This window comes from Ambystoma mexicanum, chromosome 5q, assembly GCF_040938575.1.
Source record: "Ambystoma mexicanum isolate Mex_15411 chromosome 5q, UKY_AmexF1_1, whole genome shotgun sequence".
Lineage (NCBI taxonomy): Eukaryota > Metazoa > Chordata > Amphibia > Caudata > Ambystomatidae > Ambystoma > Ambystoma mexicanum.
In genome coordinates this window covers 548699329-548725524 of record NC_090933.1, presented here as the reverse complement: position 1 = coordinate 548725524, position 26196 = coordinate 548699329, and the positions used below count along the sequence as shown (strand labels likewise).

Sequence of the window (26196 nt, the reverse complement as noted above, 5' to 3'; positions counted from 1 at the left end):
ACGGTCCTCCATGCATATTTGAATTACTCCTTCCTTGTGCGTTCCCCCTCCCTCTGTTGTGTCCCGCTACTTGCTAAAGTAGCACTCTCGTCTTCAATAAGCATGCTCTCAAATCCTCCCCCACCTGTTTTAACAATAATAACTCATCGACAATCGTCTTTTGCGTCCCCCCTTTCCCAGCGTCCTTGCTTCTATACCCAGGTGGGGTAAACATTTCAGCATATTCATTATCAAGTTGTGTTTAAGCTCAAAAAGTCCATATACATGTTCCCTTACTTCCTCATCTCTTTCTCTACAACGTGCTAATGCATTGAAATCTAACAATCGTTGTGGTGGTAATTTCCCAATTAACTGTTCCATCTTCTCACTAAATATTCACCCATGCATTCCAACACTACCTGTCTTTCATTGCGTCTTCGGAAGTCATACATTGAGTCCAATGCTGCCATCCGATTTTTCCCATCTATATACATCTCTGCCTGAACTTCCAATTCCCACTTCCTCTCCTTGCTGATCGCACTGCGGGTCACTCTTGTGCATCCACTTTTTACAGTCCCATCTCCCGCCTCCATAGTTTCAAGTTCAACCATGGGTAGGATGGACGGAACTGTGTCTGTTTCTAGGGCGGGAGGTGCAAATGGGATAACCGGAACGGGAAGTGACTGTTGTGGTACTGGCTGGATAATGAGAGGTGCTATGTGCGCAGTCTGTGGCTGTGCTAGGATTTGAACAATTGGGAGAGGTGCGGGGGCTTGGGCAACAGCAGGGGGCCTGAACAATGGTTCCTGACGCATCTGTTTTAGTTTCTGGTCTTGTACCCCGCTTTGTATCGATCAACATTTTTTCTATTAAATCATCTGCTATATGCAATTCTCGTTGTGGGTATATTCTTTCTATGTTCAACTGTTCGTGTCTACCTGTCCTTCTCAGACTCTCAGTCCACTCCTCCTCTTCCTTTTCTTCCGCTTTCTCAGTTTTTGATTTATGCCTGCGCGCATGTTTCTCTCTACTTTTCCAACGAAGCATAGCTTCCCTTCTCCAGTCTCTAAGGATATCAAATGCTGTGGGACATGCTTTCTTTCTTATCAACACCTTCTCCAAGTTATCTATTCTCTCAATCTCAAAACTCCCATTAATCAGCCACTGAACATCTTCTTGGTTTCTGGTTTGCTTATGCCAAATCTCATAGAACATTATCGCACCCACACCATGCTTTACACACATCTCAAACGCCGGCGTTCCCCCCGGTGGCGCCACTTGGCCATCTTCCAAAGATTGTCTACCGCAGCGGAAAAACCCCGCTAGGGTGGACAATACCCCAGGCATGTTTTAACCTTACCCTCGGTTAATCAACCTTACACTGGGCTTTTGATTTTGCAAAGACAACTCTCAACCAATATCAGGGCTATCTCGAATCGGGGTACGACTCACCAGATAAGTCAATTTGTCTTTCAAGACACAATACGTCCGTATACTGACGCAACCAATGATGTTGTGTCTGTGTCCCTTGGCTCAGCCTCATTTCGGGACCCTCACCTCCTTGTTCTCTGGCCGGGTACGTCGATCAGGGATCAGATGTGTGCAGATCTGCATAGGAGTCTCATCACTTACACAAGGGCGCCACAAACACCTCTTGAGCCCAGCTCGATCGTCCCGTCCTCTCTGTTCCCTCTACCTTTCTTATCTTACAACGTACATGATGGAACAAGTGCGGGAAGGTCCCTATTTGGGCGCCATCTTGAAGGGGCATCTAGGGGACCCTTGCATAGTGGAAACAAGGCCAATCGCCACACATGAACTGACACGTCAGACACAAGGCTGTATTCCCAAAAGCTAGGGTTTATTGCAAAGCAAAGAGTCTCAGTTGGCCAACTCGGTCTCCCGCCCCGCGATGTGTGTCTGCAGACCTCGAGGGATGCAAGAGAGCAAATAAAGTACATCAGTTACATATATACAAAATGGCCATCCTGCAATCAGTCATGACATGTTCACTACGCCCATTGTACAGTTTCTTTGAACTGGATCTGATGATTGACAAGTTCGACTAATATGACACCTTCAAACATCTATTTTAGCAACAATATGCAACATTGCAAGTCTAGAGACATATTTCTTTGTTGAACAGAACACAGTGCTTCTGTTCTCTCAGGCAAGCTGCGTACGGGGGAAGAGTCGCATTCCAGGCCTTGCTATCTCCTATTTGCTATTCGTGTCCTGGGAGTCAGCTCGCTCTGCTGGGTTTAGGAAAGGGGGGGGCGTAAGAAAAGCATAATTCAAGCCTTTAGCTGTTTCTTTCTAGCATTTCTACCATATTAACGAGACTGGCTGGCATCAGTGAAATGATTAAATGCTGTGTTCCTCTCCTCCGAGGTTATATGTAGGGGTGGATTGGGCATTCCTCTCTTGGGCTGCCTACTTTATGTTTCAACGAATAGCTCCCGGCCTCGCGGCTTTGCTCTTTCGCTTTGAACAACAAAGTAATCAGTGAAGCAGAATGAGCAGAATAAGCTTTCGGCTAAGCAGTTTTGAACAAAAAGCAATGAGCAAACGTTAGTGAACAAAATGGCTATTCTAGCTACATCAAAATGGCCGCACATTGGTCAAACTTATGACTCTGTATTTCTGATGTTTAGTGCATGAGACGGTTGGTCGTCGGCCAATATGATACATTGCCATTAGCCGTGAGAGGTATCTATTTTTCTAGACTGACACTTTAAGTAGGGCTTGGTATGAATTGCTTTGCTCAGATTAGTTGAAGTGGTCATGTGACCAGCCTCGGCATTCTCAGTGGTGGAAATACTTGGTAGCCCAGTTCATGGTGGAAGTATTTAAATAGATCATCTGTAGTTCTGAACCAACTGCTTGTGAAAAAAGCCTGACTGCAGGTTGCAGCAGCTGTTTCTCTCTCTCTCTCTCTCTCGTTTCCCCTCCCCTGTCTATTTGTTCAGGTCACATGCCCCCTGGTATTCTACTTTACTGCTTTCTGGAGTCAGCAGGTCAGTGGGTGCATTGAGAATTTCTTCTGAGAAAGGACCCTACAAAACTAACATTACCAACTTCTATTTTAAATGCCTGTTTTCCCCATAGATTTCAATGTTGCTGTGGGTATGAACATTTTTCCTCACTTTAGATTTCTCTTTGGTGTGGCGAAGAGGTGGAGTATTTGCTAGATCTTAACTGTGATGAGGTGCCCTGCTCCCTATTTCTTCAGATATTAAATGGGAGTTGGGTTAGATCTTCTGTGCCCATCCTATAGTGAGTGTCAAATGCCCAATTTGAGATGTGCCCTCATGGTTTTCGGTGCCTGAGTCTGCAATTGCATTTCCTAGGTGAATTTTAGGTCTTAAAGCTTTGTGAGAAGGGCATTGTGAGAGATTCATTCATTGTTAGTTTAGTGTTTCAGAAGGCTCCAGATTAATTGGATCTGCAACATGTTTTCCGGCATCTTCTTTGATTTAGTTGACATGACTAGGTGTTCTACATTGCTTACCCTCTACAGAGTCTGTAATTCTGTTTCCTGGAATTTTCCCACATTTTCTTTTGTGAAAGAGACAACTAATACGATATGTAATTTTGGTTTGTTGGCTTTTCCGAATGGGGCTGTCTGTCTGATGATATATATATATTTAGGGATCAGAGGTGTTCCTATGGACTTGGAGATGTGATACCAAGATGCATGGGATGGAAAAAGGAAATAAGGAAGAAGTTTCTTCAAATTTCTCAGCTATGAAGACAAAAGTTACACATTTTGTTTATTTGGGCAGGCAAAGCAAGGTCACAGACAAGCATCACGCCTAAATGATGCACATTCATAACAGAATGCCAGATGCCATATGCCACAGACATATTTCTAAGTATCAACACTGCAACACCACACCCATCTATCCTAGCCATAGATCACGCATCACAGCTGTCACTGCATTCTACATACTCACACTTCTGTGAAATCTTGTCTGGAAGGAGTTGAGGAGATGGTTTTTCTCAACCTAGTTATAAATGCCACTTTCTAACAGTTTGCCAAAAAAGTTAAACCAGAAATGCACCAGACATTAGCTGGACTAAGGTAGACAAGACATTTTCTTTTCTTGTTTTTTATAGTTCTTGTGCCAATGGATGTTGGAGGTCTATGGAAAAATGTCTAGCTGACAGTAAGCTATTACTAGATGACCTTACCTCGGTGAAGGTGGCAGGGCTAATCTCCTTCACGGTTCTTGCTATATGTGGATATCTTGAGGAGACAGACTATATTACCCAAGCAAAGAGATTTTGAATAGAGGATTGAAAATGCAAAATGATTGGGATTGGGCAATATAATTCCACATATACATGAGGGCATTAAGGTCTTGCTTAGAATTGATTATTCATCTCTCAGCTCTGCTATTGGCCACCATTTTATGTAACACAGTTACTAAGCAAGAGACCTCCTTTTTGTGGGTTCCCTCCTTGGTGTGACAGGCCTATCACCAACCGTGAAAGGTTTAAAAAGGCATTTGCCTCCAAGATAACTATTTGGATGACCTCTAGCTTCATCTAATAATTAATGTGATAACCTACCACACATAAGTCAAAGCAGATCATTAACATGAAGTCTACCTAGTCGGACAAGATGTTTTCAAGACCAGGATTAGTTGATAGTGAACATTACAGGGCAACAATGTTTAAATAGTGTGATGAATCAGGAGCATTTGTCCCTTCTCCCCATTCGGGAGCCACCGGTTTGAGGCTAGGAAGGTGAGCCTGCTCCGCAAAACCCTCCATAAGGATCTGGGCAAGTGGGACCTCACTGGGAGTGACTCCCCCTTAGGAGACAAGGACTCCCATTCCCAAAGGAAACTCCCTATGCAGGACACTTTATCCACGTATATGGGTCTGCCTCTCATCCAAAATACTGTGTACTCCTTCTGTTTGACTATAGACCATGTTGAATCAAGCATGTCATTTGCACGAAAAGGGAATACCTCTTTAAGAAAAGTTTTATATGAAAATGGGACGAGGAGGCCAGTGGGGAGGAGAGAGAATGCTATGCAGGGGAAGACCCTTACGTCAACGCAATGGAGAGGCAGAGCCAAGTGTGGCTCCGGGACCTGCATTACTCCGAGAAGCAGAGGACGCCAGGTCCTGGCAAAGAGGGCAGCCGGAAAGCTGGTGTCAGGATGGGGAGCTAGGAACGATCCTATGAGTTGCCGCAACCACCGAGGTACCGTGGTGAGCCCGAAGCCCGCATGACAATGCTGAAAACTGGGAGAGTGGAAAGTTCGCATCTGCTGGCATTCACAGAACGTGGCAAGATAAATAGACATTGAGCTCAGAAAGAGCGAGAAGCCTGAAAGAGGACGCAAGAAGCAGAGTAACCTACCCTAGGCAGTGGCGAGCCCTGTGAAGTCACACACAACAAACATAGGTACCAGGGTGGACAGAGTAGCGGGAGCCCACAAGGAGAGTCTCTAATAAAGAGAAGAGACTGTGATGGCCATATGGGCAATAATGGCATAGAGAACCAGCATCACAAGATAACAAAGGAACATTTCAAAGCCCTAAACAATAAGAATAATTGTAAAGCATTACGAAAGTGGAGACAAAGATCCAGGAGGAGAGAGAAAGAATCCCATGAGACAACTTGAAGAGAAGAAGCCCTGAAGAGTGGGGAGACCACTTAACAATAAATTATAGAACGTGTTGTGAGTTAAGAATACAGGGTACGATAAACAATGAGGAAAAGAGTTCATTAAGGACACTGCAGATCTATGGAACTAACAAAGATGATAAAGCAAGTGCACAACAAAGTGAAAAGAAGATGTTTGAGAGACTATCTCAAGGCGAACCAATATTACGGTCATATGGTCTCGAAGGCAAAATCTATTAACAGTTGGGAAAAGCTACACAAGCTTGTAAAAATGAAACCAAACTCTTTATCAGAAGAGATCACCATACAGAGTTGTTTTTCCATATAGAGACATTTGCACATTGAAGAGTTGTATTGAATAAGAACGCCCTGAAGGAACGCCTCGAGATAAAAGGCAAAAGGGAGGCTGTTAGGTACATTTTTCTAATGTCCAATAGGGATTGGACTCTATAAGAATATCGATTGGTTTTAGGGCCCCGCCTTCTACTACAGGCCTGCACTACCCAGGGTTGGCAAAGTGGGAAAGCAGCCAGGCATATCTAAAGCGATAAATCAGTCCACAGAAATCAGAACATACATAAACCCAAAGAAAAACTTACACACTTGTAGTTACTTAACAAATAGTGATGTAATGTATATATACACAAGGCAGTTGTAAACTAAAGGAATATTGGAACAACTAGCAAAAACAAATCTACAATTAGAATCAGAAGGAAAAAAAAGCAGGTGAGTACATTTTTGTGTACTTTTCCTATCCGCACACGGAGTGACTTCAGTCAGGTAGGTAAAAACACTTATTTAAATTAGCTCTGCTTTATTCAATTAGAAGTCACTTCAATAATGTAAAGAGCAACAATCACAGAGAAGCAATACTGTAGCAACTCTTCTAAGGTTTAGGCAGTATATTTTTTTGCACCCCCACCCGCAGCAGTTGCACCACCCTTTCTGTAACATGACTAGTTACAAGCATATAGTGGCTGCATCTTATTGACAAAACAGCAATGGCACTGTAATGTATATGTATATCCTAACATCAATACAGTCATGACGTTGCTCGCATAATGTAGATCTTGTGATGTTATCTAAGCACTACACAGTATCCTTTGAGGAGTTTTCTTTGAAACAGAGAGTAGAACCTCACCCCTTAATATGAACTGTCCACCATTCAATAATTTAGTTTACGTCCTGAGCTCTGCCTGCAGTAGAAGTACAAACTGCTGGGCAAATATGTATGATTTCCACAAAACTAGATGTCCTTTTTGGCATTCTTCGCTGCATTTGGTTGAAAATAATATATATATGCTTCACCAGTTATGTCTTGGCCTTTCCTGTGTACGGATTTAATTGTATGCCTGGTCATTGTAATTCCTAGCATCACTTTGTCTCACTTTGATGGCAAGGAGCGAGCCATTGGTTGTTGCTGCAAAGATCTTTGATCAGGAGGCCACCTGCTGGATCAATCCATCCTTGATATCGTTCATGGCGTTGTGAAAGTCTGCCCATGATAGACAATATTTGGATCTGTTCATTGCAATCTGCAGCCGTTTGCATCTTCGCCCAGCCTGCAGGTTGTGCTGCTTTTTAGGGACCATCAAGTGACCTTTTTTGTATTTAATAAAAGCCCTCCCTAAATAAAAAATAGGCATTCATTAGTCTTTACTTCAAACTGTCCTTGTGCTTGTGTGCTCTGCTAGCGAATGGTTTGTAACAAAGAAAGTGGTTCATGTATGTTGTTATTATTATTTATTATTATGATATTTATTGAGCGTGAACAGAGCTTCCAGAAGCAATACAGCGCTTTACAGAGGTATACACCAATGCAGATACATAACGGAGCGCTTTACAGAGGTGTACAACCTTACAGATATATAACGGGCGCTTTTCAGTGGTAACAACAGGATAGATATACAGTGGGAGGTAGGATACAGGGGGGGACAGAGGCGGGGTACAGCTGTACCGGGTGGCGGGGAAGAAGGGACGGGCGGCGTCTAGCGAGTCAGGTGGTGCGACGGATGACATGATGGCCTAGGTGTTAAGGAGGAGAGACGCCTTGAAGAGGTGGGTCTTGAGATCTTTTCTGAATTGCAGAAGCATGGGGGAAAGTCTGAAGCTGACAGGGAGGAGGTTCCATAGTTTTGGGGCATAGGCAGAGAAGGCTTGTTTTCTGGTCATTTCCTTTTTGCAGCGGCGGATTTCAAGTCTGCAAGTGTCCTGGCTTCTGGCGGTGCGCTGTCCGCCGGAGAGGCAGAGTTTAGCTGCAGGGTAGCTGGGTAACTTGAGGGCGACTGCCTTATATATGATGCAGCAAGACTTGAAGGTGATTTGTGCATGTAGTGGGAGCCAGTGAAGGTCGATGAGGGCCGGGGTGATGTGGTTGTATATGCGTAGACTCATGATGAGGCATGCAGCCACATGTAGGACACTTCTCTGGAGCACAAGGTAGGATGACGGGAGGCCTTCGAGGAGTGCATTGCCCCCATCCATGTGGGATAGCACCAATACTTCAACATTTAATCTAAAGCTGTTCAGGGGGAGGAAGGGCTTAACTTTTGGCAGGAGGGAGAGCTGATACCAAGCTGTCTTGGGTTTTTGTAGCTGTGTGTGTCTTGAATGATAGGTGTTTCTCAATGTGGAACCCAAGGGACTTGGCACAGGAGGTGAGCTTGGGTGTGAAGCCCTCAGAGTTCATGGTTGATAGCCAGGTCTGTATGTCTGGGTGTTTGGTACTGTTGGTGAGGAATAGGAATTCTGTCTTGGATGGATTGATCTTCCCTGAACTCGGCCTGTACCTAGATATTAGCAATACAAACTGTACAAGTATTTATATATAATACCTACGCAGCGTTAAATGCACTCTTCCCATCAGTGGTCCTTTCTAGGAACGCTTCCATTTGGCTAAATATTCAAGATGAAGGCATGAGTTTGTCTTAATTTGATCACTAAAGCAATTCGGACATCACACCTCCAAGAAGCAGGCCCAACAAGAACTAGGCCATGAAGGACAGAGACCTGATCATGCTTTCAACCATCATTTCTATGTAGAAGCAATTGGTCAAAACACATGCATTTTAACCACAGCTACCACCACGCTCTGCTTTGTCCTTCCTTAAAGACATCCTCCACTGCACTGATAGCAAGCACTCTAGTCTGGGACTTGAACCCTTTCACCTCCCAGATGCAGAGGTGTCGCCTTTGTTTTGCTGAAGACCGAGTAGATACAATATGGCGGCCGCTACGTACTCAAGCGTGTCTACCTTCTTTCCACTCAATATTCAACATAGTCATCACATAGTTCTCATTCCGTGCCTCACCTGTATCCGCTCAACTTCTAGAAACATTGCTGTGTGGAAGGCCTTCTCCCATTGGGACTGTTCGCACTCCAGCTCCACCGAAAAGTACAAGTCTTCTCCGGATTCAGACTGGATGCCAAAGCAGTGTTTCCGGCGGTCCAGGATGTCACTGTCCTGCTCAAAAAGGCAGAGTCATAAATTCAAACACAAGTAAGGCCTATTATGCACATGTCTCTGCAAAGCAACGCAATGCCAGCTTAACACTGGGCATATATGCAGAGGGCAGCCAGACGACACATATGGCACCTATACATAGCTGAATTATTGAATACATCAAGCACCTGGATGACAACCTCAAGCATCCTGACACTGTGCATAACATTTAAAGGAAAGAAAAACACAAGTCTGAGGATACCAATTAGTACCTCCTGTAGGGATATTTGCCTTGTGTGGTTGTAACTCTGCTCAGTGTGTCACAAATAGCCCCACTGTGAATGTGCAGCTGAATCAAGGAAACAGTTACTCACCGCAAAGGAGCATTAAAAGTCTCTGCGCAATGGCTTCACGATATATATAGTGTGTTCATTTATTTTCACCTGTGTGCTTTATTATTTGCAGCTCGCCGGCGAGTAGATATAAACTAGTCTGGGCATTAACTCACCATACTTGCTTTAAAACATTGCAGATCCAGTGAAATGTAATAAGCCCAGCATGTTTAAAAAGCAATTATGCCTGCGTACGTAAGTTACGTAAGCATATACAGACACGTGCGGACAACATTCATTGGTGTTCCTCTTTCAGCACAGTCACTAGAAAGGTCATTCAGGGCAGTGGGAGGAGGCGTGCGGAAGGTTTGGTCTTATCACGAATAAGTGCAGGTCACCACATTTTGGCAGGGTGATCTTCATTGGGCGAGAACTTGGGTCGAAGCTTGTAAAGGTTCGGTATTAGTTGCCACATGTGAATCTCCCACATGAAGGCGGGTGGCCTTTATCTCTGAGCGCAATGCATCTGGAAAAGCAATATTAGTTCATTGTTTTCCTCAATGTCGCCCAAAGCTTTTTTTTTTTTTTTTTTTTAGACATAATTCGGGCATACAGCCCTGCCTTTTGAAGATTATCATCGCCCACACAAGCACACTAAAGTTAGGGTGAGATACACCCAGGAGGTCAAAATAAGTGACTGCATACCCCTACGCAGGGGTCTCAATCAAGACCACGTTCTTGCCCCTGCTCCTGTCAATCTGTATTTGGATAATTTGAAGGTTGCAATAGAAAGGATGTGCGTATACCCGCCCGGCACCCGGCTTGAGAACTAGGAGATTATAATGGGTTGGGTATGCATGATCCCACACTGCATGGACGTCCTTTTACCAAAATGCCAGGGGTAGAGGAAGTGACATCACACAGCCCTTGACCTCTCATGACACCACAGGAAGTGATGTCATTTGACAACACCCCAAGTGACATCATGGGAAGTGATGGCACACAACCTTTTACCTCTTGACAAAACAGTAAGTGGCATCACATAGCATTGTTCCAGTACACTAAAAAAATATGGTTACAATATCCCTGTAATATGATATGCATTTCATACAAGAATGGATCACCATGTGTAGCATTAATATCAGTGTGTATCGCACCACCAATCATAAGGCAATTAAGCATTGTCAACCGGCTGGTGACAAACTGTTGCTGCTGGAACGGAAAACAGTGTATGAACAACCAGTAAAGTGAGAAACACTGACATCAATATATGCCCAGAACAAAAAAGTTGTAAAAATCTTTTTACAGACTGTAAACACAGCTTCTGCCCAAAGAGAATAAATAACTTGATTCCAGATTAGGACACCCAGTGTCGCCAAGCTTTGCCACCTGCTGACAGCAGACCTGCCAACCAAGTCTGCTGCAACTCGCAGGAGTCTCCAACAAAAAGAGGCTGTCTCCCACACTGCTGCAATTTAACATAATTCTAAAGCAAATATAGTCTGGAGGGATTGTTCCTTTTGTCCAAGCACATCTCAGTCTTTCTTGGGATAAGTTAAAAGACTTCCCCAAGCGAACACTTGAATGTGCTAGAAAAAGGTTTCTTGATTTTGCCATACAAAATGGTGGAGGTGACTGCCCACAACATTACTGCTACTGCGATTCTTTAAGTTTGCAGCTGTCATGTCAGAGGGCATCAGTCGCACGCACACTGGCGCTTTGGTTCAGTGGCTGAAACTTCAGAGTGCCAGGATTTCTTGTGTAGGGGAAACGGGAGAGGCACACACCGAGGGGAGAGACCCACACAGTATACTGGAACTGGCCAGTAGTGCCCGCTGATACCATCTCCCCTTTAATGGCCATGCTTACTGTTCACTTGTACTGCCCCCCTTGCTCATGTAGATGTATTCTACTAATTCCTCCTTCATGTCTTTTCATTAAACTGCACAAAAACATCCAGACTCGCTGCAAGTGTAAAAGGTCACTTTAATGTGATAGGCCACAACTCGCAAGCATCACTAACCTGGTTTCTCAGCCTTACAGACGAGCCCATACCATTAACACTTACAATATTGAACCCTCTTTCTGTCCCTTCCCATTCCATTCCTTCCCTCTTCAACTGCCCACCATCTTTCCAAACATTATCCAGGTCCTCTTCCGAGCCAACACCTATACGTTTTCCCTTTCTTGTAAGCCTGGGCTAGCCTGTCTGTCTAAAAAGCACATACCCCCTCCTTACCATCATAATAACCCTTTGGGTTCCACCAACCATCCTTTAATAATCGTGTCCATGGCTTCACTGCTCTAATAGCTCTTTCCCCACCCCCGACCTCCACAGATCTAGTATTCGTACACATAAGGTTCCGCCGCCGACCGTTCCCGAACATTCACTGGTCCCCTGTAAATAGACTGGAGGGCACTCTGTACCCTTCATATCTCACAAGCAGCAGTGCAACACCCAAATATACCCACAGTGTGATGTATTCCGCATGCTCCCTCACACCCCTTTAGACCTGCCCATCATCTCAGTTTGCTTGCCAACTTTGGCTCTATTTCCTCAGCCTTGCTGTCAACCTGCCTCGGGCCCCTGAATCCCCCCCTTCTAATTCAATAGTGCTGTGTCAGCAACTAACGTTTTGCTGTGCAGGGTGTGGCCTTTTCCATTGGCACTCTCCCATAATTGCCAACAATCCGGCTTTGGCCGAGAATGGCTGTAGATCATTTGATGAAGAGGGTTAGGTACCAACTTTTGATGTTCGCTCTGGGGGCAGAAATTCCCACACATGGAGAGAAAGGGAGCCGTACCCATTGCTAGTTCGAAACATATTTTACAGTGCATTTTGGTGCAGGATTTGAAAAAAAAACAGGCTTTACAAAAACGTCTAAACATATAGCATCTCAGCAACATTCGCCTAACCTGCTTTGCAGCCTTCTGCATTAGAATTCCCTACTCCCCCCTACTAATTCCAAGCCCGCCAAACCGCTTTGGCCGTTCCCACCACCCAATCAAGTCTCAGGGGGTCCATTGAGGAGGCGGCCTTCCACTTAGAAGTGACCAGCCCTTGCTTATTTAGAAATATGCATGCTAACACGTCATCAAGCTTGAGCCCAGCAGGAGAGTGTTAGGGAGAATTCTCATTTCACGGCTAATTTTCCTTACCTATAGAGTCCCCCAGCAGCTTTGCTGGATTTGAAGGGTTTTATTCTTTTTACCTGCTAAGAGTGAGACTTTTTTTTTTTTTGCTATGTGTGTTCTAGGCAATTTATTTGTGTTTAATGCCTATGGTTTTTTCTCTCACCCATAGGAACCATCTTTATGCACATGTGTTACACAGCACCCTCCGTGCAGTGACACACCACCAGTGAAGCCATGCCGGATCGTCTCACCACTTTTCTTCCACACAACGAGAGGAGATCTTCATCGAAAGAGCCTTCTTCCCTTGAGCTGGTTGGAACAACCAGTTCACCCATCGCTTCTCCGGACCTGCCTTGGTCGAATCAACAGTGCCCCGCACTTGGAGACTGGATAGCCAGGCAGCTATTGGCAGCACCGCGGCTGGTTTAATCCCTGGGTAGTGCAGTGATTTGAACCTTCCTCCACGACGAGAGTCTCTCTTCCTCTGCTGGGCCCCTCGAACTGCAGGAACTACCAGGAACAACCACCACCTCAGGAGCCACTTCTCCACGTTTAAGGTACATTGTTCTGCCAGACCTCCCTTTTCCCGTGGTAGCCCTAAAGGTGTTTTAAATCCTTTATCTACTTGTTGGGTTGGCCGCCCTCTCTCTTAACATTGTCATTCGCCTCACATCTACATCTTCAATATTTTTCTACTAAAGACTTGACTGCAGCTTCACGAACATTTTTGCTCCTAAGCTCTTGGTCCTGTACCACTGACTCAGGCTCAGGCCTATTGACTCTGACTGAATTGTTAGATCTGCTCTCACTAGATTGATTTTCAATGAGAAATGTGTTAATGCACCGAAATCTTCTAAACCACTCTTCCTTCCTACTGTTTTAACTTGTGGAGTGCCATTTTGCTCACTTTTCATTCAGTTATCTTTTGGCTAAAGTGTCAGTGTGCATTACTTGTCCACAAAACTTCAGGGAAGTGTTGCTAGGTGGTGTCTGAAGATATTTCGGTTGTGCTTTACCTCCCTTTCGTTGATTTGCTAGAGTGCCATTTCTAGTTGTTTTTCACCGTGCCGTTTTGCTCAGTTTTCACTCTTTCCCGCAAACTTGTCTACAATTGAATAGGGAGTTGTATATACTTTTTCCTTGACTAAACTTAACTTACTTTATCAACTGTGATTTATGTGTTAAACTAGATGTGTATAGAATACATATATTCTCTTTTTGATACAATGCTTTGGTCAGTGTTTCCTTGTTCCATAGTACTGTGATACCTATTGTGTAAACCCTGAATACTGCTCATCTCCCTCTTGAGATAAGTCTGATTGCTCAGCCGTAGCTACCAACTAAATCTTTGTGGTACAGACTGACACCAAAGGGGATGTATTGCTCTCACCTGTAGTCCTAATCTGGTGTAGTGCTCCCTAAGGGAACTGCACTGGATTATGCCTAACAGAGAGCAGAGGGATCCAGATGACCACGGCACATAATCTTTTTTGTTTTATTTTTGGTCCCCCCCACATCCAGGCAAATACTTGCAGGATCTCCACAGGGGACAAATGGCACTCAAAGAACCCGTGTACTCGGCACCTATGGATGGATGAACGCTGAGCTCCTCCTATTAAATCTCCCCTGAGTTCTCACCCAGTTGTGGCACAGGGGAACTCTCCTAGGTTAACTTGCACTGCACATGCCCACCTCTTCATTGTTGTTTTAGGGGGAATAACTCTGACAATCGCATTCGTTTCTCAGCCCTTTTCTTTTGAGGCCTAATACCAGTCAACCTGCCCATCTTCAGATAAACACGTGGGAGGCATGAAACAAACACTGAAGACTCAAGGAGGAAAAACCAACACAGGACAGGCATACAGAAGTACAAGGTGCGTGGATGCAGGGAACTCAGGATGGGCTGCAGGCACAATGGCTCTACAAGATGGGTTCAGTGAGGCATGGGTGCCAACATTTGTTTTTCACTAGAGGGGTAGAAATGCCATTGCGTTGCCCTGAATGTGAGCAAGTGACTGTGCAAAGCAAGTGTCTGACCTTCCTAGGTCACAACAGTGCATTTTACAGGACATTTTCAAAAGAAATTGGAAAAAGGCCATAAGATGTACATGCAGCTCTGAAATTATAACATCGCACCAACAGGACTCACCAATTAACATTCAAAGTATTCAACATTAGATACGGATATTTGCTACTGCTCCAAATCCCTGCACTACCAACCAAGAAGTTCACATACTTGACTTATTGTTTCATCTCCCTCAGATCGACACTGCACTTAGTCTAATTTAGGATGTACAGCCCGAAACCGAATACTGTAATCTCTTTGGGAGCTAAGTTAGGTTCCTGCTCCTGTTGCTACCACAAGCTTCTCCCCATTGCCCTCTCTCCCCCCGACTCCCCTCTACACAGCACCTATAGAGAGAAGAACAATGAATGACCCTAGACCAAAGAAGGACAGGGATGTGCCTGTATGTGACCTATGTCCGCTGAGAGATGCTCACTCAGTCCAGTTATTTTCCTTTGCATTCTGGAATAAGTAGTCCTGGATTTAACATGGCAAAAAAAAAAACTAGCGACCCCGAAATGACATTCCTGCCACACTGCTAGACACCAAACTGAAGGGCCTACAAACAATTCTAAATGCACTAAATATATATGGGGACAAAAATCAGCTAATATTAAACGTTGCTAAAACAGAGGTGGCATGTTTTACAGAAGGGGCAAGAGAGTTATCGGATACAAATGGTCCTCAAGAAAACCCTACCTAGCATTCTCAATCTACACTCTATCACTGTCCTTAATATACAAAGGGCTCACAGAGTGGGGTTTAAAAGAGTTGAGTCACACAAGAAAACCACGCCAAGGACGATAATCTTTCTGCTTCTAGAACATACACAACTTCAGCTGATTATGCAGAAGGCAAATGGAATCGAACATCTGATATGGAAAGCGTCTAAGGCTATGGGCCAACAGAGGAAAGAATGTCTCTCTAACTGCCCTGCGCTCAAGCAATTGAATGCAAGATACGGCCGTGTTCATCCCTGCACTTTTAGAGTTACCATTAATGGCTGAACGGCTTCCTTTGAGTATCCAGCTGATCTAAAGAACTTTATAAGAATACAAAAGATGGAAGCAATGGACACTGGAACTACCAGTCATTAATCTTTCTTTTTTTTATGTTGTCCACCACTGTGTTTGCTATAATATGACATTTCCCCTCTGGAAGAGTTATACTCAATAATTAAGGGGAGAAGGCAAGTACGTGTTCTACTTGCTTTCATCCTTTTTTGGGATGCACCCACACTCCTTCTCAGTTCATGACATTGCAACCTTGACTCTCAAACTTTTTTTCTCTTTTTTTCTTTTTTGGAACAAATTTATTATTTTCTCAAACCATAATACAATACAACCAAAAACAATGTTCATAACAATGAATCATTTCACAACACATAAACAAAACCCAAATATATCTTCGTACCCACCCCACCTTCAACTTTTCAAAAATACTACATAACAATTGAAAACGCTCTAAAATATGAAGAAAGAAAGAGTAAAAAAGGAAGAGGGAATAGGGAAGGAGAGAAAAGAGAAAAAAAACCAATTAAATTAAAGGGGTTCTTTTAGCATCCTTTAACACATCCTTTTAATACCATATAATAATCTCAAAAAACACAAATCCTTTTTGTAATCCTCAAATCAATACCATACGATAATACAATAATTCCAAAAAATACTTATCTCTCTTGCAGTCCCAAATCAAACCCCTTCTATGACATTCAAATCCCAGCAGTTTCTGTATTTTATCACCCAATTGTTAGGTTTTACATTGTTTACTCTATTTCTCCATGCTTTTTTTGGTTTTTCTTCCCATTTTTACAATTGTTTGATAAGCTAAGTAAAATTGCTTTTGCTTTGGTATATGCAAACTTTTGGATGTACAGGAATTGCCTCGACAGGTCACAGGGTTTAAAGTTGTTATTCATTGTTGAGATTATTTCTCTGTCTTCTCTTACATTATGACTTTAAGGTGCACGACTTTAAATATTAAAGGTTTTAATAATTCAACGAAAAAACAAAATGTTCTAGCTCACATTAATAAATTGAATCTAACAATTGCTTGCCTGCAAGAAACTCAACTACTGTCACAAGAATCCATGAAGTTAAACATGTTTTGGGAGGGGGATGTATTGGCTAGTTAAGCAGATGGTAAACATAATGGTGTGGCAATATTAATTCAAAAAGGTGTCAACTATCAGATCCTGCATAAAGATAAGGATACTAAAGGTATATGGAGGATTTTAGCTAAAATATTAATTTACTCTCAGATTTCTTCGATTCTTAATGTATGTGAACCCACTAGCCACAACCCCAGCTTCTGGATTGATTTAAAACAAAAGGCATTACAGCAAAATCTTATCTTCATTTTCACCAGTTTTTCTTTCGAATGAATAAAGATGATGATACTTCTCTGGTCAATAACTGGGATACCTATGAGGCTGCCTTGCAGGGACATATTATCTCATATGCAGCCAAAAAAAAGGTCTGGATATTCTTTACAGTCAACTGTGGGACTGAGAGAAGAAATACAATGCAAAAGCGAATGATTCTCTTTTTAGATTCATATCTTTGCTCTTCGTTTCTCTATTAATAAAAAACCTACAGAGCAAGTGTGTGGTGTTGTACTAAAGTTCAAATCCAGAATTTATCAATCATCTAAATAAGCAAGTAAAGCTCTGGTCTATATCTGAAAGAAGGAGAGATCTAGAATATCTGCTATTAAAAACTGGATTAAAGAAAAATATTCAAATCTGAAATGACCGACCGAGGAATGAGTTATTTTTTCAAAAACAACTTTTGGTTTTGTCTCCCACAGACATTTTGGACCACCCTGTCCCTGACCCTGTTGACCAGCTTCGGGCATTGCACAGCGAAGTGTGCCGCTGCCTCTGCAATGTGGTTCCCTTCATAGACATGGAAGGGAACCAGCGCTGCAGGGTCCTTTCTTTTTTAAAAATATATTTATTATTTTTGCTTGTCCCATGCTTTCCTTTTTATGGAACCGGGGGGCACCCCAGCAACCCCAAAGGGCCGGAATGTAGATCAAGTGTTGGGGGGACATCCCGGGCAACCCCCACTCCCCTTGATCCAGATTTGTTTTTTTCCAGCACCATTTTCAGCGTTTTCTCCCTTTTGTTTTTTTTCATTCTTTTCTTCAGAATTAGGAAGAGTTGTATCCTCTGATGTTGATATTCTGAAGGTCTTTACCAACTTCTAGGTGAAATTATATTCCTTTGACCACTCACACTTGAATATTGATTTTAATAACTCTTTTGATCGCATAAAGCGTACCCATCCAGTGGACATTGATTTAAGTAGCCTTAATGAGCCATTATAGACCTTAAGAAAGGTAAAGACCCTGAACCTGGTGGGCTTTCTATAGATTATTTTGCAAATTTTTCTTCCAACCTCACACCTAATAGATTCTTTATACAATTGTTTTTCAAAGATTGGTAGGCCATCAAGTACCTTTACTGAAGTTCTTCTGATCCTTTTTCCTAAACATAATAAATATAATGAACATCCTGAAAATGATAGGCCCATTTCGTTAATCAACTCTGATTGGAACATTATGGCAAAGATTCTGGCCATTAGAATAGAACCCTTCACTCAAATTAATTAAACCTGATCAGGTAGGATTTGTCAAACGAAGAGTTATCTCAGCGAATACCAGACTATTTATTAATATTCTTCATTGTATAAAAAGAAAGAATAATTCAACAAACAGCTACATGACAGTAGCACTTGATGCTGAAAAAGCATTTGACTGTGTGGAATGGGTTTTTCTTTTTCAAGCTTTAATGTGACACAGTATTGGAAATGGTTTTATTCAACTGGTCAAACTTGTATACACTGACTCAAAGGTGTCTATATTTATCAATGGTCAGTTCTCCGCTCAATTTTCCCCACATAGGTTATACCTTGTCCCCTATTTTATTTGTCTTGTCCCATGAGCCCCTATTAGAATTAATACAAATAAATAAAGATATTGTAGGTATTAATTGTGGCAATTCTGAATTCACACTGGCTGATTATGCCAACAATATACTAATAATTTTAGAAAATCTGAGTGCAATACTTGCTCATTCACTAGATACGATTGATGTTTTCTCCCATTTCTCGGGGTATAAGTTAAATAAAAGACACATTTGAGATGCTTCCACTTAATGCTTACTGTATAAAACTAGATTTTATTAATGTAAGCATTAGTTGGTGCCCAGTTTCTATTCAATATCTGGGTATTTCATTTGCTTCATCACTTTCTCAAATTATTAAAATTAATCTGTAGAAGCTTGCAATTAAAGTTATGTGAATCCATTGCCTTATGGTCACCATTGTCCCTATCGTGGAGGGAAAGATATGAGGCCATCAAAATGATGTTCACGCCAGTAATATTTCTAAATGCTCCCTGTCCCTTAACCATCCTCCTTTTTCAATTCTATTAACAATGTTCTTGTTGATTTTTTTAAGGAGTCTTAATAAGAGGAAAATAATTGTGTGTAATTAACTTAAAAACTCATATTTTTGTGGTGGTGCAGGTTCCTCTGACTTTAAACATTATCATAGAGCCTTTGCTCTAAAACAAGCCAAAACGTTTTCCCCTAATGAAAGCATAAATGTACCTACTGGGTTGACAGTTGGAAAAATACCTAGTATTACCATTTGACATCAGGGATATAATGTATTTGTTAAATGCTTCTATAACGGGGTTCTCCAAAACAATTTATCTTACTATGTCCTACTTGAACAATTTCCTCTTTCACCAAACTAATAAACCGTCAAGGCATTTTCAGCTTTCATATGGTGCAATAAAAGCATAACTATTTTTTTAAAAGCTTGGCTCAATAAAGTGGCTTCATTTATTTGTCAGATAATTATGAGAGAGGAGTTTAAAACCAAATTTTGACTGCCATGATTTCCCGCTAGTGATATCTTAACTTAATAAATGCATGTTTGGATGTCAAGAGCATAAAGGATGCCAATAAGTTGGGTGCCGATAATATTAGATTTCGCTTCATGGAATCCCTTGATGTCTTTAAAGCTTCTAATTTCTACAAAATTGTAAAGAGAAAGAGACCTCCTAATGTTAATTATTCATCTGAATTGCAGTGGGAAGAACATTGAACAACCTATTTTGATGATGAAATGTGGTTCATGATTTGGACTAATATTAAGACTGTTTCTGTCTCTGCGGACCTAACCCAAACTCTGTACTACTTCATGCATCAAGCCTTTATTACTCCTAAAAAAATGTCATTCCCAGGTTTCTGATGATGATTTTGGCTGGTCTTGTCATTCAGCTACTGGGTCTTTTAGTCACTGTTTTTGTAATGCCTTTGGTGAATGTTTTTTGGATCCAAGTATGGCATTTCATTCATCACATCTATAAGATCTCTAGTCTTTTAAATGTAACTAATTTCCTGTGAGGTAGTCTATCCTCAAAAGCAGGGAAAATTAAAGCACTTTTATAATTTCTGATCTGTTTATACTTCTTGCAATTATTACATCCAATCGGAAATATTTTACCAACATTTCTATTAAAGTATGGCGGAACAATATCTGATGTACATAGAATGCATAAATGTATGGCCAACTCGCTGTCACTTTCTATAAAACATGACAAAAAATGGCAAGTCTTTATTAACTATTTCAATTAGTATATTGATTGTATTACATTTGCTTTATATTTATATATACGATGCACTATGTTCATACACCTTTTATCTTTTGTTTTCTTCTTCTCTCTTTCCCTCCATTCATTATATCAAAACTTTTACATATGTGTTTGTACAGTTTTTATTATACTAATCATTATGATACAATTCTGGTTTGATATTTTTCTCTTTCTTATTTTACATTGCTATGTTATTGCTTTATTATGGACCGTATTTCAAATGTTCAAGTATTGATAGTTTGTTTTACTGTCATTTTTGGAAACTTTTGTTTTGTAATTTTGATCTGAATAAAATAAAACTCTATATACTAAAAAAACAGATTGAGACATATGGAAAGCTTTACGATCTCTTATGGCAACGATAACCACGTTTGCGAAGAGTTATGCTGGTTATTCAGTTAAAGCATTCAGAAGTTTACATGAGGAAGGTCCTACCCAGCATATTCTAAGGATCTGTGATGTGGTCTCATGGGAGACTGATAGAATTTACCAAAACGGAACCCTCTTGCCTTAGAACTATCATCACTGTATATATGGGTATCTATGTGCATCTAATAATGCAAATTGATTTCAAATAATTCTTGACTTCGTAATTGCATATTCCCCTGTGAATTACAACTCTTCCTCCTCCACTTTCTTCACTCTACCATAACAGGAGATTGTGGAGTTCTGTGCTGAATTATTTATTTTTGAGATGCAAAAGATGGTCACCTTCTGAAGGAGTATTTGAAGTCTAATATCAAACCTTGGGGTCTTCAAATCCAAACAGCCTGCGCTATTTGGATGAAGAAGACTACAAGACCATTTTTTCACAGATTGCTACCAAATTATAGCCGCAATCTGATGCTGCATACCATCAATACAGCAGCCAGGCTTGCTGAAAACTCAAACAAGAGCTGGATAATTTGGATCCCACATTCTCTAACAGCACAGTGATGCTATCAACAAATTAGAAGCTATCAATAAAGACATTTATGAGTTTAAGAACTTTAACTTCCGGAAGAAACTGATAAAACTATAAAAGGACATTTCACAATACACTACAGAAAAAGACATCCTTATTTACTCCCGGGTTATAGGCTGCCACCCCTTAATTATGGTCAATCACCCAGATTTCAGCAAGGTCCCAACATAAATGGGTGTCATTTTCCGATACTTCTTGTTCTTCCACCGAGGAACCAAAACAAATACTCCATCAGGACTGACATGATGACACCAACAGGCCTTTTTTAGGGCAAGGTCAAGCGAGGTGCATTTGCCCCACGTGCAAGGTCAGCAGAACCAACCAACCAGGGATGAACAGAATAACTTCAACACGTGACAACACAATTACCCACGTTGAATGTACCTATTTTTAATCTGTCTATGACTGTGTCAACCCAAACAGAACTGGATGTGTTATCCAAGGGACTTCATTTCGTACCCACTCTGACCAAATAGAGCTTGAATTAAGGGGTCTCTTCAGAAAGGTATGGCTTGTGGTGTACTTTATAGGTAAGGAGAGTTTAGAAGCTGAAGCCTACATTCAGACCGCCTGCCACTTTCACCCCATCGGAACAAGAAACACCACCTCAGATGACTACTTTTAAAAGAATGATTCTGAGGGATTTGTCCAGAATCAAAACATCCCATGCTAACTTCATTCCAAAGAACATGTGCAAGGAAGAGTTTTGTGTGATGCATCAATTTAATAATAATCAGTCCATTTTCATCAAACTGACAGAGAATGGGGGAGGAGTGGTGGTGTTGGCTTCTATAAGAACATTGTCAAAACTCTCCCCTCTAATCAAGACAATTAACAACTTATTAGGTCAGTCCCGACAGATTTGATTATGTGTCAAATTCAGGAATTGTATACTGAAGGTATTGAGGCAGGCTTAATTACACAGAAGAAGGCCATGTTCCTCACTCTGCGTGATGTTAGGATCCCGGTGATATACACAGAACCTAAGATTCAAAAATATCCTTTAGATCCACCACGTTGACCCATAGGGCCTCATTATGAGATGTGCGGAATGGGTTTAACTGTGCCAGTAATGGTGATGGCGCTGTTAAACCCACTCTGCACTATTACGAGGTTCCCTCTCGGGCCCCGCTGTGGACGTCTGGTTTATCCGATGCACTGACTCTGGGTGATCTTATGCTCGTGTCTGGTGGGTCTGGCGGGCAGGGGAGTTGCTAGGTCTGGAAAAGACCCGGGGCTACGCTGATGTCGGAACTGTTAGGACCGGGGGATAGCTAGTCTTTTGGCTGTAGCTCCTGAGATTCTATCCGGGGCTACAACCAAAAGATCAGGGGCTATAGCCCCCTAAGCCCCCTCTAGCAACGCCCCTGCTGGCGGGCATGGATAGGGTAGAGGACTCGTATTAATGCAGACAACGCTGCAATAGTAACGAAGAGGGCACTCACCTACATGCCCACTATTCAAGCCCTGATGAATGTGGTCTAACTACCCCTTACCACAGAAACCAGTCGGCTATGAAATGACCTGAACTAGAGGACAATAAGATCACCCAGAGTCAGTGCATTTGGACTATGGATCCCCAAACCAAATAACCGCGAGGGTCCCACCTTTATGAAAGAATCGAGAGAGAAAGATTCATCGAAGAATATCCTTTGTTCTTCTTTTTTAACACTTCTGCACCTGCCTGACAGAGAAAACCCATTAAAGATTCCAGTTCTTTTCATCTAGAAAGCAGCAGACACATGGCCCACTCTTTATGTGGCCCAACATGTGTTTTTTAGCATGACACAGTGCACTCACATATGCTTGAAAGCCAAGCTAGAGACACATGCTCACTCGAATCATCTTTTTTAACAAAGAAACTGTGTGTTACCTAAGTGTGACTACTGAATTGGGCAACCCACAGTAGGTAATCCCAAAACGGTCCTTGTTGTTATATATATGGAGTTTGTGGAATTTCATGAAGAACATGAGCTGCTTGTCAACTGAGACATCTCAGCACTTTACTTGAGTATTTTGCAAGAAGATGACCTTATGACTGAACACTCGCCCTCCTCCACGCAAGGTACTAAATAAATGAATCATTAATTGTGTTATGCCAGAACATCTTTGCATTTGAGAAGGCTATTTACATTTAATGAAAGGGGACACTGATGGGGGCGGCTTTCACTCCCAGCTTGGCCAACCTGTTCATGACCGAATTCGAGGAGAGCCATATTTACTCTAACAATCCATATATCTCTTCCGTCCACTGTTGAAAGAGATATATTGATGATATATTTTTTCATCTGGAGTGGTTCACTGCAATATCTTGACCCATTTATGGCATGGTTAAACAATTGCAACATTAACCCACATTTCACCCATTCCCATGATACACTAGAGATTCCATTCTTGAACATCATGATTTAGCACCACCAGTGCAGCATATAAACAAGCCTATACAGGAAACCGACAGATCACAATACACTACTCCTATTTTGTAGTCAGCATCCCCAGGCTCACCGGGACAATTTGCTGTTCAGTCAATTTCTCTGTCTGAGAAGAAATTGCATGTACAAAGACAAGGATGAGGCTGTAGCGAACTCTCTGTTTTCCTCTCTTTTGGAGCAAGGCTACCCTCGTAAAATGCAACAAAAATCAGCCAGACATGCTTTCTATTCAGATCGAGAAACTCTACTGACAATATTCAAATAGACAGCACTACTAAACTGTTTTGTGTTATGACTTTTTCAAATAAAACAATTCAAATTAAGAAACATGTGAAAAAACATTGGAACCTTGTGGTGAGCACAGGGTGCACTTCACAATTGCCATTATTTGCCATCAAATGAGGTAAGAATATCAAAGACTATGTGGTTCATTCTAGATTGCCACCTTGGCTACCCCGACTGAACACTATTGGCAATTAGTGGAACATACCGCTGGATCCAGTGGTGGGTCCCTTTCAATGTGGCAACGTCAGTGTGTGCCAGTTTTGCATTTCTAACATCGAAGTGCTTTAGAACAACATACATTGGAAGTTAAATACTAATACTAACCGCAACACCACCAACATGGTGTACATGATTCAATGAAAGAACCTACATTGCCATGACCACCTGTAAAGTATATACCAGGATTAACAAACATAGTTCCAGATTTCAGAATTACATGTCAAGCAAACATACAGATTCAGACATCTGATGGCTTTTTTAAGACTCGATAAAACCAGATGTCAACGATTATTGCACTATTCATCGCCTTTTTGGGTTGGAACAAATTTGGATATTCTGTCTCAAAACTCATCTCTCTGGATTGAATGACAATTTACGCTGGGCGTCCATGATATAAGCCTAGGTGAATGGCGATACACCTGTGTAGGTGGTATCCCAGATATCTCAGGAACCTTTTCCTGCACACATTTAGACAGACTAGTTGGATTAGATTCAGTTTCTTACAAACAGTGTATATGGTTGCCCCATCAGGGAAAGGGTGCAATCCTGAGATGAAAACATATTGAGCCTCTTGGAGGATTTAGACGTTTTCAAATTGGCATTTTGCTAATGTGTGCCTCCTGTCAGTATTTTTCCCTGATGTGGATATGTTTCTACACCAGTCTAAGGTGGCTGCCGGCATAGGGCTCTGTTCAGAAACTTCCTTGTGTCAAGTGACATGACCACATGAAGGCTTTAAAAATGGCCCCCATAGCGCTACTCCAGCATTGATGCCACATTGTCGGAGGGTTTCACAGAGTTCCAGAACAAATGCTGTTAGAACCTACATTTCAGGTAAGCAAAGATTTTGAGATCGCTGTTATTTGAGTGTGGGTCTTGGCAAGGCCTGTTTGTAAGTTGTTTTTTTGTCTTTTGTATTTGTCCATAGTATGTGACAGTATAGAAGATATTTCACATTTTGCTCATGCGCTTGAGGATAGCTTCCAACACATTGATCAGTTAAATTTTGAAATTTTGCTTTGTTAGCTTTTATCGAGAATTGACACTTAGGGACACGTTGGTAGAGGGCACCCCGGACACAACATGAACAGTTGTGTCCCTCCATTAAGATGATGTGCTTTTTTACTAAAACTATTGAAATACATTAGCCTTGGATACACGGTATGTTTTGATGGATTTTACCTTTAATGCACACTTTATTTTTTTTTAAAAAAAACTATTAAACTATTAAATCAATGTCATTTGATTTCAAATAATGTCTGACTTCGTAATTGTATATTAACCTGTGAATTACTTTTTTAGCATACCTTATAACTTGAAATTTGCAGCAAAACTCTTACCCCACCTGTTTCATGTTTAAAAAAAAAAAACGATTTATCACCTACTTAGCTTAGAGACTCTCAGTAGAATATATCAGGGCTGAATTTGCTTTTCCGTCTGCTCATCACATGGCCAAACAATGCAGGTACGTGGTGAATAGAAAATGTCAAATGGTGGCACCAAATACATAAATGCAACTTCATTATTACGGGGACTTTATAAAGGAAAACATGTATAATAAAACCACAATGAGCCAGATGATCAAGGAAGCACGATTCTGGAATCTTCCCCCAGAAGCTCAATGTTACCCGAGTCCTGGTTGTCTCTAGGCTTGACTATTGCAATAGCCTCCTCTTTAATCTACCTTCTTCCACTCTGTGACCCCTCAAGCCCAGGGACCGCATCTGTCCTGCCCTAAAAAGTCTTCACTGGCTCCTAGTTGCTTCACAGATTAAATTCAAATCCGGCTGTATCATCCACAAGGCTGTCTGGGATCTGGGTCCACACTATCTGCAACTCTTCCTTACTAAATATTCCCCCTCTAGACGTCTGCACTCCTCTGGCACCAACTCATTATGTGTAAAGCGTTTCTCTAAACAGAGGGTGGGAGGTTGATTGCTTTCCTCAGCTGGCTCCCTTCTTTGGAACAGCCTCCCCCTCCCTCTTCATTTTAGTCTGGAGCAGGACTTTCTTAAATTCCGGAAGCTCCT

The 26196-nt window shown here is 41.8% G+C and overlaps 1 protein-coding gene across 2 annotated transcripts in view; it reads right to left on the bottom strand.

The window, feature by feature from the left end:
- SNTG1 (syntrophin gamma 1) overlaps positions 1-26196 on the bottom strand; it is a 2735678-nt gene that overhangs the window by 486180 nt on the left and 2223302 nt on the right. For both annotated transcript variants that reach the window (XM_069621032.1, XM_069621033.1), the window contains one exon: positions 8935-9087. In XM_069621032.1, coding sequence (XP_069477133.1) covers positions 8935-9087 — 153 coding nt within the window. The remainder of the gene's footprint in view (positions 1-8934; positions 9088-26196) is intronic.